Source organism: Xenopus laevis, chromosome 6L (assembly GCF_017654675.1).
Source record: "Xenopus laevis strain J_2021 chromosome 6L, Xenopus_laevis_v10.1, whole genome shotgun sequence".
In the NCBI taxonomy this organism is placed as follows: Eukaryota; Metazoa; Chordata; class Amphibia; order Anura; family Pipidae; genus Xenopus; species Xenopus laevis.
The window spans coordinates 756,398-776,014 of NC_054381.1; the positions used below are offsets into that span (position 1 = coordinate 756,398).

The window sequence follows — 19,617 nt, forward strand, 5'->3', positions numbered from 1 at the left end:
GCTGCATAGATAATATCTGTGTGATTTGGACGGGCGACATTCAGATCTCAGGAACTTTGAGGATAAATTAAATGGATACACTACGGGGCACATTTACTAAGCTTGAGTGAAGGAATAGAATAAAAAAAACTTCGAATTTTGAAGTTTTTTTTGGCTACTTCGACCATCGAATTGGCTTCTTCGACCTTCGACTATGACTCCAACTTCGATTGTTCAACTATTCGATCATTCGATAGTGGAAGTACTGTCTCTTTAAAAAAAACTTCAATCCACCTACTTCACCACCTAAAACCTACTGAAGTCAATGTTAGTCTATGGGGAAGGTCCCAATTCCTTTTTTGATTGAAGAAATTATGTTTCAATTGATGGATTAAAAGCCTTCAAATCGTTTGATTCGAAGGATTTAATTGTTTTATTGAACAATAATTCCTTCAATCGTTCGATCAAACGAATAGCGGTAAATCCTTTGACTTCGATAGTCGAATATCGAGGGTTAATTAACCCTTGCTATTCAACCCTTAGTAAATGTGCCCCTACATAAATTAAATTGACTGTACACTGTGATTAGGTAAGTGTCCCATTCCTGGATGTAATGGTGAAAAACACAACAGCGGGTGGTCTGGTAACACTAGGGGGCATGAAACCTCAGGCTGTTTAAAGGGATACTGTCGTGGGAAAAAATTTTTTTTTCAAAATGAATCAGTTAATAGCGCTGCTCCAGCAGAATTCTGCACTGAAATCCATTTCTCAAAAGAGCAAACAGATTTTTTTATATTCAATTTTGAAATCTGACATGGGGCTAGACATTTTGTCAATTTCCTAGCTGCCCTGGGTCATGTGACTTGTGCCTGCACTTTAGGAGAGAAATGCTTTCTGGCAGGCTGCTGTTTTTCCTTCTCAATGTAACTGAATGTGTCTCAGTGGGACCTGGATTTTACTATTGAGTGCTGTTCTTAGATCTACCAGGCAGCTGTTATCTTGTGTTAGGGAGCTGCTATCTGGTTACCTTCCCATTGTTCTGTTGTTTGGCTGCTGGGGGGGAAAGGGAGGGGGTGATATCACTCCAACTTGCAGTACAGCAGTAAAGAGTGATTGAAGTTTATCAGAGCACAAGTCACATGACTGGGGGCAGCTGGGAAACTGATAATATGTCTAGCCCCATGTCAGATTTCAAAATAGAATATAAAAAAATCTGTTTGCTCTTTTGAGAAATGGATTTCAGTGCAGAATTCTGCTGGAGCAGCACTATTAACTGATTCATTTTGGAATAACATGTTTTTTCCTATGACAGTGTCCCTTTAAGGTCATGTGCTTGTGTGGTTTTTTCTGCTTGATAAAGACTGGAGTGTCACTCGAAACGTTGCATCGTGTTGCTGTTCTGCTGTGCAAATAACGGCAAATTATTAAAGGCGATTTTAAATAAATTGTCTGTCAATGGATATTCATTTGCATATTATGGGGGAGCTGCTGTGATCAGGCTCCAAGTCTTGCACCCAAAGGAGAAGGGGATCAATGAAGTAAGTGCGGATCTAACAGGAATAATCCCTTGTTACAACATTCTGGGATTTGGGCTTCTTGCAGCATCAGTGTTTAATAAATAATCTCTAAAAATGTAAATTTTCTAGTAAAAACATTTTTTTTCCTGTTGTAAAGAACGTGCTCCTAATGCATTTTCTTATTTTTATCAATGTTTTTTTGTTTTCCAAGTTAAAGTAACAGGATTTTAAGAAAAGATCAAAACTGAACAAGAGAATTTTGTGCTACAAAAGAAACGAGTGACTTTCACCTTCTGCAGGATCTTCACATGTCAATGAGATTCTACAACTTCTTCTGTGACAAACGTAAATATCACAGAGTTTATATAACGTGAGAATTTTATCTTTATTTGTCTTTAGAATTAATGTTCATTTAATAACTTCCACTGCACCAGTTAGAGAGTCCAATATAGTCGTATATGGTTCCATAAGGTTCCTATAACCAACATATTTATTATATATATTATTTCTACTTATTATTTACAGACCATTTCATTCAGCCTTCTCTCACCGTATCAAATTGAAATGAAAGTCTTACTGACATGTAACTAGTGATGGGGGAATTTGGCGCATTTCGCTTCGCCAAAAAATTTGTGAATTTCCTGTGAAATAGGGATTTACCACCAATTGGGGCACAAGACCCACAAGAATTTTCCGTGACCCATCAGACCAATTTAATTCTGCCGGTGACTAATTTACAAATATAAGGGCTAAACTGCAACTGACTATATCAACCAATCAGAAATGAGCTGTGAAGTGAAAGTAAATAGTCCATTGGTTGCTACTGGCAACTGCCCATTTGGAAGTTATGACTGACGTTTGTAAATGAAATTCGTGAAACTGCGAAAAATTAGCAAAACAGCGAAATTCGCTGGCAAAAATGCGCCGGCGTCCAAAAAAACGGACACTGGCATCCATTTTTTTTGACGCTGGCAAATTTTTGCGGCAGTTTCGTGAATTAATTATAAATTCGCCCATCACTACATGCAACTAAAGAAAGCTTCATTTATTCCCATATTTTAATCCCCTAATCCAGAAGTGAGCCCAAGCCCAAAATTCAAATCGCTGATATTTTTGGATTCAATGACCGAATGACTTGAATTTATCACCAGAAAAAAAAAAAATGTTTTGAATTTTTGTACAAAACCCAGCGCAGACCACGATATTTTCAAACTGTAAAAGGCTCATCTGCCATTGAGTTCTACAGATTTTACATGGAGAATTTTTGGATTCCGATTTTCAGCAGCTTCGGCTAATTCCAACTCTGACTTTTACCTTTTATACTGAATTTGACTTCACAGCACTATGAAGAATAGATTTCTAATGTTGGTGTTGAGCCGATTTATTTGTGGATTATTTACATCAATTTAAATCGTGACTTTTACTGATGGGAAGTTTATATTTTTTATCTGATCAGAATGAATCTATAAATGGAACCTGGGCCTATTAACTCCCAATACATCTTCATTTACCACCAATTGGGGCACAAGACCCACAAGAATTTTCCGTGACCCATCAGACCAATTTAATTCTGCCGGTGACTAATTTACAAATATAAGGGCTAAACTGTAACTGACTATATCAACCAATCAGAAATGAGCTGTGAAGTGAAAGTAAATCGTCCATTGGTTGCTACTGGCAACTGCCCATTTGGAAGTTACGACTGACGTTAGTAAATGAGCTCGGAATTCTGCCACAACAACTACATTTTTGGAATAAATACATGAAATTATTGGCAGTTCTGTAAAGAATTTAATGGGGTATAAAAATATCCATCAATATGAGACGAGTGAGGCCAAAAGAATATGTGACAAGCCTGTCGATTCTATTAAATGATGAGGAATAAAGACACATATTCCTATTCCTCTATATATAAATGAGATTTATTACACTTGGACAGATCCCAGGTCCATTTATTAGACATTTTAGCCCATTAACTCGTCATTAACACTTTAGCTACGATTCCTTTTTTTCCAATTTCACACACAAAACATTTCTTCTCTCCAGAGTCAGGACACTAATGGGGTTATTTATTAAAGGTCAAATTGGGAAATCTTGAAAAATGTGAGTTTTTTTTAAGTAGAAAAACTGAATTTTTTGACATTTCTGATACCCTGAGGCTGCTAAAAGTCCAAATCCAAAAATGTTCCATGTCAAACCTGTGAAGGTCCAGTATAAGTCAATGGCAGACGTCCCAGTTCCAATTTGAATGTATCAAGGTCTCTGCTGAGTTTCATACGAAATATAAATCGGAAAAACTCCATTTTATCGGCCAATATCATAAAACAGTTGAGTGTTTCAAGCATCAAACTTGATACATTTGGGTTTCTCATGCGGCAATCCGAAAAAGTTGTGCAATTCAAATTGATGCACAAATTTGTTATGTTTTTACTCTATATGATTTTTTTGAGTTAAAATATTGGCAAATAAGATCAATTTGTGGATGGGAATTTGGTCGTTTGTTTTTATTAAAACATGAGCAAAATCCAGATTTTAATAAATAACCCCTTAAATGTAGTGTTGAATGTGACATATACAAATAATAATATTAGGAGAGAGAACATAATGTAATGGGGCAGTGATTGCCATTTAAATGCTTGTCTAAATGTGGGTATCCCAATATAAAATAGTTCTGAGATGTAACAGAGTACAGGCAGAGAAACAATACTAATATAACCAATGTGATGTGTATGTTGCTTTAAGAAAAGAAACGTGAGGTGGCAACACGTGATTGGTTTTAATGTTCAGGGAGGGATTTCCTGGGGTATAAATTTTGTGACCAAATGTAACAACAGTAATGCCTATAAATAAGTGCCTGTGGGTGCGAAACGCGTAGGGCGGAGCATCAATTGGTCTGTATTGCTACTTTTTAATATTTATGCTAAATAAAGAGTGACTTTTTAACTTTGAGAGAATTGACTTGGAATATATTTTTGAATTTTTGATTTGGGTGCCCTTTGGAGTTGGGGGCTATATTCCAGCACTTTTGGCCCTTATTTGACAGGCCTGTGTAGTCTGCAGCAGCTGAGTAATAAGTGGTTTTTTTTGGACCCTCTGACACTAGTCATTGTCATAGGAAATAGACCGTTCCACATATAAAAGATAGAAACAGAGCAGATTACTACAATAACGGGCACATTTACTAAGCTCGAGTGAAGGATTAGCAGGAAAAAAACTTAGAATTTCAAGTATTTTGGTTACTTCGACCATCAAATTGGCTATTTCGACCTTCGACTACGACTTCGAATTGAACGATTCAAAGTAAAAATTGTTTGACAATTGAACCGTTTGATAGTCAAAGTACTGTCTCTTTAAAAAAAACTTTAACCACCTACTTCACCACCTAAAACCTACCGAACTCAATGTTATTCTATAGGGAAGGTTCCCATAGGCTTTCCTAGCAATTTCTGATCAAAGGAAAATCGTTCGATCAATGGATTAAAATCCTTTGAATCGTTCAATTCGAAGGATTTAATTGTTTGATCGAACGATTTTCCTTCGATCGTTCTATTGAAGGAATTGCAGTAAATCCTTCAACTAATTAACCCTCGATATTCGACCCATAGTAATTGTGTCCCTGGGAATATCACCTGTAATGATTATATTTATGTCTGACACACTTTTCTCTCTGTAGAATCATCATCAAGTTCCGAATTCTATTTCTGATCCATTTGGAAGATGTTCCAGGTAAGAAGCTTTAGTGTTTAACCTGTTAGTGTTTGTTCTGTGTTTTGTTGACACAATGAATCCTGTGCTATAAACACTTGTTTTCTGTCACAAGATCTATTTTGTCACTATCTTGTCATGAACTAGTTACACTGTTATATATTCTCTACTCAAGGTTTTATTACACAATTCATTCTGTGACTTTATACATAAGTCTGTTTGTTACTTATATATTTGTCACACACATTGATGGTTAAATTGTACAGAATGGAATTCCTATATATATAATGATATTCTTTTGTGCACAAAACAGGTTTTGTTCTCATTATTAGTGATGGCTGAATTTGGGGCATTTCGTCGAAAAATTAGCGAATTTCCCTCGAAATTCGCAAAATGGCGAAACATTTGCGTAACAGCACCGGCGTCTCGTTTTTGACGTCACCGCGTGTTTTTTAGACGCCGGGACACATTCGTATTCCATTATTTTTTGACGTCGGTGAATTTTCGCTGATGAATTTTCCCAGCAGTTTCACAAATTTATTTGCCGGCAGCGAATCGCGGGAATTCCCCACAAATTGGCCCATCACTATCTGTGTAAATAGTCACAAATACTTATGTACCCTGAGTAACATTTATTGTGTACTAGGGATAGTTTTGTGTACAGAATGTATTTGGGTAAATAAATGTATTTGGGATAAACTAGACCTTATAATAAAGAAGCCCACGGGTTTGAATAATTTCGAGAGATGTCTCATTGTGAAGGGTCTCATTCATTCAGCTCACGGCGTCTCTAGAGGAATAAGTCAAATCGACACGATTTCTTCTCTTTTCTTTTTACTTGAAAATGTTTTCCTCGTCATCCGACTCACTTTCTCAATTGAGAAATCTGAATTCACTGTCACCATTTTTTATGAGTTATAAAGTTTTCATAATTCTCCTTGTGTTTCTGATCTGAGGCCAAATTTGGAGACGTGTTCTCTGTAATAAAATGAAGTGTTAGTAAAACCCACCTACAACTCATTGATTCTGATCCAGAACTATCACAGGCCTTTCCTTACAACTATACAATGTAGTTATGGCAAAAATACTCTGTATAACGATGTAATGCTTTAACCAGTACCCATAATCCCCTGCAACTGTAGTATCTGATGCTAAACTACAATTCCCAGCATGCCTGTCATTAGCAATTTAGCGATTAGCAAAGGCAGGTGTCACTATCTCGTGAAACACATACACTATAAAATACACATACAACACACACACACAATACACATACGATACGCATTTAACACACATATAATACACATACAAAACAATATCAGTGGTACAGGCTGATACATTAGATAGGTACAAGGAAGGGTCGGATGCTTTATTCACCAGTAGCTCCTCCCAGCAGACAGGAGGGAGCCAATGAGATTAGAGGAGGGAAAGGGGTGTTACAGGGAGAGCTGGGAAGTGAATCAGTGGTACAGGCTGATACATTAGATAAGTACAAGGAAGGGTCGGATGCTTTATTCACCAGTAGCTCCTCCCAGCAGACAGGAGGGAGCCAATGAGATTAGAGGAGGGAAAGGGGTGTTACAGGGAGAGCTGGGAAGTGAATCAGGGGTACAGGCTGATACATTAGATAGGTACAAGGAAGGGTCGGATGCTTTATTCACTAGTAGCTCCTCCCAGCAGACAGGAGGGAGCCAATGAGATTAGAGGAAAGGGGTGTTACAGGGAGAGCTGGGAAGTGAATCAGGGGTACAGGCTGATACATTAGATAGGTACAAGGAAGGGTCGGATGCTTTATTCACCAGTAGCTCCTCCCAGCAGACAGGAGGGAGCCAATGAGATTAGAGGAGGGAAAGGGGTGTTACAGGGAGAGCTGGGAAGTGAATCAGGGGTACAGGCTGATACATTAGATAGGTACAAGGAAGGGTCGGATACTTTATTCACCAGTAGCTCCTCCCAGCAGACAGGAGGGAGCCAATGAGATTAGAGGAGGGAAAGGGGTGTTACAGGGAGAGCTGGGAAGTGAATCAGGGGTACAGGCTGATACATTAGATAGGTACAAGGAAGGGTCGGATACTTTATTCACCAGTAGCTCCTCCCATCAGACAGGAGGGAGCCAATGAGATTAGAGGAGGGAAAGGGGTGTTACAGAGAGAGCTGGGAAGTGAATCAGGGGTACAGGCTGATACATTAGATAGGTACAAGGAAGGGTCGGATGCTTTATTCACCAGTAGCTCCTCCCAGCAGACAGGAGGGAGCCAATGAGATTAGAGGAGGGAAAGGGGTGTTACAGGGAGAGCTGGGAAGTGAATCAGGGGTACAGGCTGATACATTAGATAGGTACAAGGAAGGGTCGGATGCTTTATTCACCAGTAGCTCCTCCCAGCAGACAGGAGGGAGCCAATGAGATTAGAGGACGGAAAGGGGTGTTACAGGGAGAGCTGGGAAGTGAATCAGGGGTACAGGCTGATACATTAGATAGGTACAAGGAAGGGTCGGATGCTTTATTCACCAGTAGCTCCTCCCAGCAGACAGGAGGGAGCCAATGAGATTAGAGGAGGGAAAGGGGTGTTACAGGGAGAGCTGGGAAGTGAATCAGGGGTACAGGCTGATACATTAGATAGGTATAAGAAGGGGTTGGATGGTGTTTAGCAAGTGAGGGAATACAGGGATATGGGAGAGAGCTCATAGTACAAGTTGATCCAGGGACTGGTCCCATTACATTTTGGAGTCAGGAAGGAATTTTTCCCCCTCTGAGGCAAATTGGAGAGACTTCAGATGGGTTTTTTTTTGCCTTCCTCTGGATCAACTGACAGTTAGGCAGATATAAAAAACAAAAACAAAAAAAAACTAAAAAGTTGAACTGGACGTGTGTCTTTTTTCAACCTTACTTACTATGTATTTAATACACACACAATACACACACAATAGGTAAAACACAGGCACACACACAACACAAAGGCACAGACACAAAGTAGAGAATAAAATCACACAAGACACTGGGGTTCCTATCCTTCCCCATATGTTGGGGACCAACCTCATGTCAGAACTGTGGTCCCTGGGGAACCCTCTCCCCGGCCTGACAAGAGCCCCCCATGTGTCCCCCATGTATTAGGGAGCTTGTGCCGTAACCTCACACTCACGTTATTCACAATTGATTCCCATCCCTGACACTTGCACTTACAACAGGGAGACCTGGATTTTATCTTAGAGCAGCACAGGGATTGGAGGGTGTCTCTGGCCAATCCCAGCACAGCTCTCAGGTGTAGAATAATTATCAGACAATTTATGAATGGGAGGGAGGGGGAATGTTTGTTGCAGATCATGTGACTGCAGGGGGGGCCCAGGGGTATAGAGGCCCCATAAGGCCCTAATTAATGAGCAATTACAACTTATATTTGTAAAAATGTCTGGATTTGTTGGGGGCCCTAAAATGAATTTGCTGCGGGGCCCAGTAACCTCTAGTTACTCCATTGCATTTTATATCATTATCCCAATGTATGTGATAAAGTTGCAGAGATGAGAGGGTTAATAACAGGCTGAAGTCATGGGACCCAATTCATTGTATGATCAGAATTATTTGTTATTGGAAGGAAAATATTTACCTGGGAAATAAATGAGAAATAGCAGAGACATCACACGGAAGTCAGTATAGAGAGACGAGCAGGTAACTGTGTAAGTACAACTTTATATCTATTAGTATTAGTATTATTAGTATTATTATTAGTATTAGTATTATTAGTATTATTAGTATGATTATTAGTATTATTAGTATTATTGTCTCTATTGACCCCTCTGTCTCTGCTCCCCAACAACTAACTATTAACCCTATTAAGCCTTTTCTTTATGTCTCCCCCAAATTAACTCTCTGTCCCCCTGGACATTCCCTTGTACACCCCCATTACCTGTTGTATCACCTGGTCACACTCACCTGTCTCTGTCCAACCAACTTGATATTCAGTATTTTTACCTGAACGGATTCTATTCTGTAACTGAAGATAAAGCGGATCCTGAATGTGCTGAGGGGCCCACGAGATCAAAGTTCCTAAAGGAGAATTAAACTGAAAATAAAAAAGAGTAAAATGTACAATAGGATATTGATAGTTCCATGTACGTCACTTAAGCAGCGCAACAGAATCTTGTGTATAAATGTGTTTCACATTAATTGTCTCTATTCCCTGTTCCTTCCCATATAATAAAGTCCCTGTGTAATACACCTTGTTATTCCCAAGAGTCCTGCCCGGGTCTTACACACAGACTAAACTGGGCATGCTCACTAAATGACTCCTCATTGGCCCAGCAGTATTAGCTGTGATTGGCCCAGTTACAGTTCAGGGCTGGATTAGTCCCTATAACAGACTTCCTATCGTATGATTGGTCCCTTCTGGAAACAACGTATGTGATTGGCAGAAAGAATCAAACCCTGTTCTGCATTTATGATAAGAGCGGTTCCCTTTCTGATTTACAAACGTGGCTGCCAAGAATTCGAATTTATTATTTTTTTATGATTGATGAGCCAATTTGTCCCGTTTTGCTTCACTGAAAAATTTGTGAATATCCTGTGAAATTTGCAAAGCAGCGAAAAATTTGGCAAACGACACGGCCGTCTCATTGTGGGTGTCTGTATCCGTTTTGGGATGCCGGCAAATTTTCGCGGCAGTTTCGTGAATTTATTCACCAGCAGCGAAATGCAGGAATTTGCCACAAATTTGTGTCTGGTGAATAAATTTGCCCATCACTAATTTTTATATATATGGACTGTTCCCTGAAACTGCTGAACTGTAACCCCCCAGCTGTACCCACAAGCCTGGCACAATCTACGGACAGACTGGCACCAATACACCAATATATCATTACATCTATACGGAAACTTGTATAATAATCACATTCCCTAAACAATTGTGTGTCCTACTCTATATACACAGCCGGGCACCATCACTGGCCACTCATTATATAGTGAATAAAGTACCCCCTCTTGTAAAATATAAGGATATTATAAGTTACCGAGGAGTTTCATGACCATATAAAAGTACGAGGCCGAAGGCCGAGTTATACAGGTCATGGAACTCCGAGGTAACTTCTAATATCCTCATATTTTACAACTGGAGGTACTTTATTTATTATAATACACAAGTTTCAGTGAGTCATGTGACAGAAATGACATCAGAACTCACCGTTTATAACTGATGACATCAGAACTCACCGTTTATAAGGATATAATTTACAAGATATTCATGGCTTTTGTGTATTATATATATATATACCATTATATTGTGTATTATGTACAGTAATAATAGATTTATACTGCTGTGTGACACATAGAAACATAAAGTGGCCACTGCATTTATTCTACTAAATGTCCCAGGGACCTGAACCTGAATTGTCATTGTATTTATTCTGAGATGTTGGGTGTGACCCATGAGCTTGCACTCTATTATATTGCTATATGTTCTGCTACATTAAATCTAATCCCTGTGACCCTATACAAACCAAATAAATATCCATGATATCATTGTATAAATGTTCCATGTGCAGTAATATATTTATTAAATGATATTCTACTGGAACTGGAAAATATAAAAGAAAACACATGGGCCTGTGAGTGCTGGGGGTTAATAAGGGTAAATGAGGGGAACGTGGGCGTGGTCTAACCCCTCCCCCCCGCTTAGTGCACTTCTCATATCTTAGTGAATGTTCCTGGATTTCATTCTATATTTGTGGTGAACCTTCACTTACACAATACAGGAAAACCCCACCCCCCCCCATGCAATAACAGACGGACTGTTTGTAGAGATTTAAAGGAACAGTGTTTTAAAGTAATGAAAATATAATGTAGTGTTGCCCTGCATTCGTACAACTGATCTGTTTGCTTCAGAAACACTATTATAGTTTATATAAACAAGCTGCTGTGTAGCCATGGGGGCAGCCATTCAAGCACAGGATACACAGTAGATAACAGATAAGTACTACTATAGTTTATATAAACAAGCTGCTGTGTAGCCATGGGGGCAGCCATTCAAGCACAGGATACACAGTAGATAACAGATAAGTACTACTATAGTTTATATAAACAAGCTGCTGTGTAGCCATGGGGGCAGCCATTCAAGCACAGGATACAGAGTAGATAACAGATAAGTACTACTATAGTTTATATAAACACGCTGCTGTGTAGCCATGGGGGCAGCCATTCAAGCACAGGATACACAGTAGATAACAGATAAGTACTACTATAGTTTAGATAAACAAGCTGCTGTGTAGCCATGGGGGCAGCCATTCAAGCACAGGATACACAGTAGATAACAGATAAGTACTACTATAGTTTATAAAAACAAGCTGCTGTGTAGCCCTGGGGGCAGCCATTCAAGCACAGGATACACAGTAGATAACAGATAAGTACTACTATAGTTTATAGAAACAAGCTGCTGTGTAGCCATGGGGGCAGCCATTCAAGCACAGGATACACAGTAGATAACAGATAAGTACTACTATAGTTTATATAAACAAGCTGCTGTGTAGCCATGGGGGCAGCCATTCAAGCACAGGATACACAGTAGATAACAGATAAGTACTACTATAGTTTATAGAAACAAAACTTATACACACACACACACACTCATACACACTCACACACACTCACGTACACTCATACACATACATACATACTCACACACACTCACACACACACACACTCATACACACTTATACACACTCACACACTCACACACACTCACTCACTCACACACACTCACACACACTCACGTACACTCATACACATACATACATACTCACACACACTCACACACACACACTCACACACACTCATACACACTCACACACACTCATACACACTCACACACACACTCATACACACTTATACACACAAACACACACTCATACACACTTATACACACTCACACACACTCACTCACTCACACACACTCACACACACTCACGTACACTCATACACATACATACATACTCACACACACTCACACACACACACTCACACACACTCATACACACTCACACACACTTATACACACTCACACACTCACACACACTCACTCACTCACACACACTCACGTACACTCATACACATACATACATACTCACACACACTCACACACACACACTCATACACACTCACACACACTCACGTACACTCATACACACTCACACACACACTCATACACACTTATACACACTCACACACTCACACACACTCACACACACTCCCCATCTGCAGCCATGTGCTGAGCCCCAAAACAGCCCCTAAGTGTCCTACAGACGTGACTGTCACTTTAATACTGAACGTTGGATGATCCTGTTCTTCCCTCTCCAGTCACTGGATAACAAAAGTGATAAAACAAGGGTTTAATGGGAATAAAGTGGATATCACAGAAGTATAAAGGGTATAATGGGGGAATAACTGGGTGTTCTGGGAGTATAATTAAAGCATTAATAGAATTATTAAGGTGGATATAAGAGTTATGGGAGTATAACATTGCTTCAATAGGGGTATGAGTGGTGCATAATGGGCGTATAATGAGGGTGTAAGGGAAGTATAAAGGGTATTATGGGAGTATAGTTATAGAATAATAGCAGTATAATGGGGTATAATACAACTATTATATACTATGAGTTGTGCTACTGTGGTTTTATGTAGAACAGAGGAATACTGAGTTTATCATTGGATAATACAATAAGTAGAAGTGGAGTATAATGGCAATATAGTGGGAGCATAATAGAAATATTATTACAAGAGTATAATTTGGTTGCACTGAAGGTATAGGAGTTTAATGGAAGTATTATTGGGTTTAATGGGGTATTAGTGAGGATATATAAATAAAGGGACTATATTGGAAGTGCAATGGCCTGAAGGACGATTAGAGGAAGGTTTGGGTATAGTGTCCTAGATAACCCTGAAAGCCAGTAAGAAGGTTAATAACGTAAGATTTAGGGTGATATTTATTTGCTGGGACTATAGCTGATGGTTGATAAACCAATGATTGATGACTGGCCCTAAAAGGGGGACTTAAACCAACAAAGTTCTAGAACCATTGCTTTAGAGCTTCCATCAGTTATCCAATGACTAACCATGAAATCTTCCATCAGGTACTGTATATTTCTGATGAAAGTCCAATAATTTGTTCTCACATTTCTAGGTATCAGTGAATTCATCTGGATATGTGGCCAGTAAATCTTGTCTGGGTGGCCATTGCCCATTGTCTCTTGTTTGCCTCCAGCAGTGCTCATCCCACATATAGAGGCAGATACAAAGCCTCCGTATTTACTGACCTTACCCCTCCTGAAATGACCTCTGTCCAGAGCTTCTTGATGGACCAGGATATTCTTAATTTAGGATCCACTGAGCATACACTGAAACAAAACACAATTTTCATGATGGAGCTCAACATGCCCAAAAAACTGCAAGTGCTCAGCTTTCTGGACCAAAATGGTCCCAAACCTCTGAGAGAGGCCAAAGTGGTCATCTATTTTGCAGACCAGCCTCATCCCAATGTCACAGAATACATTGTGGGCCCACTTCCCCACCCCAATTATTACAGACCTAATGTCTATAGGGGGAACAAGACAATCAAGTTTGAGTCCCGGCCAGTCACCACCACAGAGTATTATTTTATTCACCTGAAGATGTTGGAGGTTATGAAGGAAATGAATCACATTCTACTGGAGACATCTGGATTTTCCTACTACAACTGCACCAACCGATGCCTTTCTTTTATCGACATTGCACCCCGAGGCCTGAAATCTGGGGAGCGTAGGTCATGGCTAATGATAAACAAGTACGTGGAAGGGTATTTTCTCCATCCTATAGGCATTGAGATCCTGCTCAATCATCGCTCCCTGGACCCCAAGGATTGGGCAGTAGAAAAGATTTGGTACAATGGACAATATTTTGACCGTGTTGAGGAACTGGTTAGGAAATATGCAAGTAACCAATTGTCCAAGCTCCGCCTGCCGGTGCATATGGACAGTGATCCCTACTCCACATTTATACCCCGTGGGGAGTACATGACCAAATCAAATGTACATGGCCCAAAAGTGTGTGAGCCTCAGGGCAAACGCTACCGGGTCATGGGTAACTATGTGGAGTATGCTGGTTGGAGCTTTGCTTTCCGTTCAAGTACATCGGCTGGGATGCAGCTCTATGACATACAGTATAACAACGAACGCATCGCCTATGAGGTGAGCATCCAAGAGGCTATTGCTTTTTATAGTGGGGTCACCCCCGCTGCAATGCAGACCAAATCTATTGACTCTGGATGGGGCATGGGCTCAGATGACTATGAGTTGGCCAAAGGCATTGACTGCCCTGAGGTTGCCACTTACCAGGATGTCCATCACTTCTATGACACAAACAAACCAGTACGTTATAAGAATGCCGTTTGCATCTTTGAGCTCCCCACTGGAGTGCCCTTACGCCGTCACTTCGACAGTAACTACAGGGGGGCCCATAACTTCTATGGTGGCCTGGAGAACCATGTCCTGGTGCTGAGAACCTCCTCTACAGTCGATAACTATGATTACATATGGGACTTCATCTTCTACCAGAATGGTGTGATAGAGGTTAAGGTTCACCCTACAGGCTACATCCAGACAACTTTCTTCACACCAAATGGGGCTGTCTATGGCAGCAAAGTCAATAATAATGTCCTGGGGAACCTACACACTCATTTAATTCATTATAAGGTGGACCTTGACATTGCAGGTAAGGTATATCCCAGTGTTGGTCATGTAGGACTAGAGTTCTGAGTTCAGTTCCAGCCTGGCCACTATCTGCAAAGAGCTCCTGTGTCTTAATAGGTTTCATCCAACGCTCTATTTACACAGGCAGGCAGGGTTTACTTAATTTTTATTGCCAATAAACCAGTGTATTAGGGTTACCTCAGGGGCGCTCCACCAATGAGGCGAGTTGAGACACTCGCCTCAGGCGGCAGCGCCCCCCTGGTTGCCAGGGGCGGCAAAAATGCCGCTCCTGGTAACTAAGAGCCGAATTTCCGGTTTTCAAACCGGAAATTCGGCTGTTCTAGTGCAGAGAGCGCTATTGCGCTCTCTGCACTAAGCGTCGTGGACCGCCCCTGCCCTCTCCGGCGCTATAAAGGTTAGTGCCGTGGGGAGGGGTGGGGGCGGCGAAAGAAGGCCGCCTCAGGCGGCATTATAGCCAGAATCGCCCCTGGGTTACCTGCAAGCAGAGGATATTTTTAATTTAAAGTATTCTGTAGTTTACCACTTATGTACAGCAGCCATATTCCCATTTTGGGTATCTGCCCATTGCCCATTTTCTTCTCCTGCAGAGAAAAAACAATGTGGGTGAAAAACATGGTGACTTGTGCTTGAAATTGCATGTGCAGTTGTGCTCATAAACAAACCCCTTATAGTTCTAATCCTTAGTTTATACACAGAGCCCCTGCTAAAATTCAATATAGCATTGATGTTTGCCAGAAAAGAGGTAGAGACAGTCACACGAGCACCAGGAAATGCTCAGCCCCAGGCAAAGGAAATAGAGACAGTCATGTGAGAACCAAGTAGAGACAGTCATGTGAGAACCAAGTAGAGACAGTCATGTGAGAACCAGGAAATGCACAGCCCTGTGCAAAGGAAGTAGAGACAGTCACATGAGCACCAGGATATTCTGTCACAGGGGCAGCACCAGGAAATTCTGTTATAAAGAGGAAGGAAGTAAAGACAGTCACATGAGCACCAGGAAAAGCACAACCCAGTGTGGGACTGGCCCACAGGGATACCAAGAAAACTCCCGGGGGGCCCAGGTGTCAGTGGCCCCTCATGCTGATAAACATTTGGCCTATTTCATGGCAATTCCCTGTTTCTATGAGAAAAAAAAGAGACTAAATAAATGAAATAATAGATTGTATTATAAAAAGAAAAGAGACAGTGGAGAATAATGGTTGAGCGAGGAGAGGAAGAATAATAGTACTGAGAGTGGGCCAATGGTCTAAGGCTTTTTGTCGGGCCCCTAGTCCAAGGTTTTTGGGTGGGCCCCTGGAGTCCCAGTCCAACACTGGCACAACCTCATGCAAAGAAAGTAGGGACAGTCACATGAGCACCAGGAAATTCTGTCACAGGGGCAAATGAAGTAGAGAAAGTTGAGTGAGGACCAGGAAATTCTCTTATAAAGACTAAGGAAGTAGAGACAGTCACATGAGCACCAGGAAATTCTCTTATAAAGACTAAGGAAGTAGAGACAGTCACATGGTACCAGGATGGGAGTTCCATTTAATATGCCAAACTGTCTAACCTGAGTAGTGAAATGTGCTACTATCTCTAGGGACAGAGAACAGCTTTGAGACTGTGGGACTCAAGGCTGAGAACATCTCCAACCCCTGGAGCCCCGGGGACTTTATATTCCAGCACCGCTTGGAGCATCACCTGAAGTCCACTGAGAGACACGCAGCCTTCAGATTTGGCTCTCCCCTCCCCAAGTACTTAACCTTCATGAATCCCAATAAGATGAACAAATGGGGGCACCCAAAAAGCTACAGAATCCAGTACAACTCCAATGGTGACCAAATACTTCCCAGACGATGGAAAGAAGAGAAGGGAATATCTTGGTCCAGGTAACTGGCCCTTCCTTTTAGCTCAAACTATGGAGGCTCCAGCCCCACTTTAATTATCTATAGTAGGCAAGTCTAGTATTAGTTCCACCACAGCTGGAGGGAGGCAAGTTACAGTAAATATAGTTTATTTCCCATTTAGATTGGGCCCTATTAGTGTCAGAGTCACACCCAGGACAGAATTTAACATTAGATCCACTAGACAGGCAAGAGCCCCCCTCATTTAGCTACGAGTTTATCCTTCTGGGGGATATAACTGTTTTTCTTGCTTATATAGAATATTACTCACAGGTTCTTATAGGGAAAAGAAGCAGTAGCTCAGATACATAAACTACATTAATGTAGAGGTACTGCCCCTTTCCTTTCCATTTACCTGCAGTTTTCTCTTTGTAGGTACAGCCTGGCAGTCACGCGCCACAGTAATGCTGAACCCACAAGCAGCAGCATCTACGCCCAGAATGAACCCTGGGACCCATTGGTTTATTTTGAGAATTTTATTCACAACAACGAAGACATTGTCAACAAGGTAATTAGTTGTGTTGCTGTAACAGTCACCAATATAGTTCCAGGGGTACCCAGGATACAAATAAACAATCACCCCAAATCTCCTCCTAACTGACCTTCAGACTGGGCCCCCTTAGCTCATAACAAGGTTACAGATATATAGAAACATTGGGGTAACAGTCACCCTGCTATAGTTCCAGGGGTACCCAGGGTACAAATAAGCACTCACCCCAAATCTCCCCCTAACTGGCCTTCAGACTGGGCCCCCTTAGCTCATAACAAGGTTACAGATATATAGAAACATTGGGGGTAACAGTCACCCTGCTATAGTTCCAGGGGTACCCAGGGTACAAATAAACTCACCCCAAATCTCCCCCTAACTGACCTTCAGACTGGGCCCCCTTAGCTCATAACAAGGTTACAGATATATAGAAACATTGGGGTAACAGTCACCCTGCTATAGTTCCAGGGGTACCCAGAGCACAAATAAACACTCACCCCAAATCTCCCCCTAACTGACCTTCAGACTGGGCCCCCTTAGCTCATAACAAGGTTACAGATATATAGAAACATTGGGGTGTCACCCTGCTATAGTTCCAGGGGTACCCAGGGCACAAATAAGCACTCACCCCAAATCTCTCCCTAACTGACCTTCAGGCTGGGTCTCAGCTGCTTTGGGTCAGCTACACAAAGTTAAAGGCAGTGCCATAATTGTAAATAAATACCCCTGAAAACAGATTTGGGGGTGAGTATCCCAGACCGTGTTTATAAAAGGGTCCCTTTTATCTGATCAGGACCTGGTTGCCTGGGTGACGGTGGGTTTCCTACACATCCCTCATGCAGAAGACATCCCCAACACAACAACCCCAGGAAATGCTGTTGGGTTCCTACTGCGCCCCTTTAACTTCTTTGATGAGGATCCATCGGTGGCTTCCAAGAGTCCAGTCATTGTAAGACCAGCAGACGGTTCCTTCTCCAGAGTCAACATCCAGCGATGGACCCCAGAGGTTGTTGGCCACTGTGTTTCTGATGAGCCATTCAGCTATAATGGGACCTCTGGGTTCTTAGGAACCCTATGATAAGGGGGCGGAGTCTTGTATCTATGCTGTGATTGGCTACAGAGAGATAAATGACAGAAACAAAGGAAACTGGATAAATATTATGGAATGAAATGAACAAAATGAGTAAAGTTTTTTGTGCTGTTCCTGCCGACTCCTGACTCCATGATCCTTATGTTCTTGTGTCTCTATGGAAAGAGGAATATGGGGGGCTGCCAGTATCTTGGTTCCCCCCAGCAGTGGCCACTCCTGGGATTTAGTCACTGATACTGGTCTTGTCTCCAGATTCTGCTCCGTATTCTGCTCCGTATTCTGCTCCGTATACTTCTCTCGCCCTCAGCCTCAAGCAGACACTCGGCACAGCAACGTTAGCAAAGTAGAATAGTAAAAAATGTATGGAAATGGCAAAATTGCTTATTGTATATATATATATATATATTTATCTATAAGAGGAATCCATTGTGAGATAGTGAGAATCTGGGGTGGTTTTGGGCTTAACTAATTCCCCAAACACAGTTACACCATTGCTCAACTTATTCCTTCTGATGCTTTACTTCTCCTTTAATTGGCACCTGGGGGAACCCTGTGTCCAGCAATGGTCTGAGCCAGTTGTTTCTATACATTGTGTGACACTGCACTGCAGGGTGGAACTAATGAAGGTCAGTTCTGGAGCCTGAACCCATTGCTCATGTTTGGCTCCAACGTGCAAAAGTAACGGCGGTGATTTTGCCCAAGTGAATGTGATGCCCACGTGTTCCCTCATTGTCACATTCAAAGGGGAAATAAGCTGAATTTATTTAGGAATTCTATTGAGAGTTCTGGGAAATGCTGAGGTTCTTCTTCCCATTGGAGTCATTTGGGCTTTGTGCAGCTATGGGGACTGGATTATTATTATTATTATTATTATTATTATTATTATTATATCAGTGACATGGGTTGTGTGTATAGTGGGTCCTGAGCTGGAACTGAAAGTTACTGACTGGCAAGTTTATACCCCCCCGTGTTCTGCCCAGCACCCCTCTCACTCATAATACTTGGCACAGGAGGCCCAGGGAATGCTGGGAAACCCATTGGCTTGATGGCAAATATCAGCCTGTGGTTGAAGGAGCCGTTTGTGCCCCACTAGTAGTGGGAATCCTTGTGGAATGAGCAGTGAGGGGCTCGAGTGGCTGATGAATGTTATGGTGAGTGAGTGTTGCCCATTGATGTTGGAAACTGTGTGATAAGTAAAAGGGGTTCATTTATGTTTCAATATGGGCTACT

At 41.4% G+C, this 19,617-nt stretch overlaps 1 protein-coding gene across 2 annotated transcripts; it reads left to right on the forward strand.

The window, feature by feature from the left end:
- Window positions 1-1,321: 1,321 nt before the first annotated feature.
- On the forward strand, window positions 1,322-18,500 carry LOC121394786 (amiloride-sensitive amine oxidase [copper-containing]-like). Of its 2 annotated transcripts, XM_041566809.1 has the most exons (6): window positions 1,322-1,841; window positions 5,170-5,222; window positions 13,364-14,928; window positions 16,507-16,795; window positions 17,186-17,318; window positions 18,091-18,500. In XM_041566809.1, the coding sequence occupies exons 3-6, from the start codon at window positions 13,386-13,388 to the stop codon at window positions 18,373-18,375; spliced, it is 2,250 nt and encodes a 749-aa protein (XP_041422743.1). In that variant the 5' UTR covers window positions 1,322-1,841; window positions 5,170-5,222; window positions 13,364-13,385; the 3' UTR covers window positions 18,376-18,500. The 2 variants fall into 2 exon arrangements, with proteins under 2 accessions (XP_041422743.1, XP_041422742.1); XM_041566808.1 differs by lacking the exons at window positions 1,322-1,841; window positions 5,170-5,222 and adding an exon at window positions 8,750-8,873.
- Window positions 18,501-19,617: the final 1,117 nt, after the last annotated feature.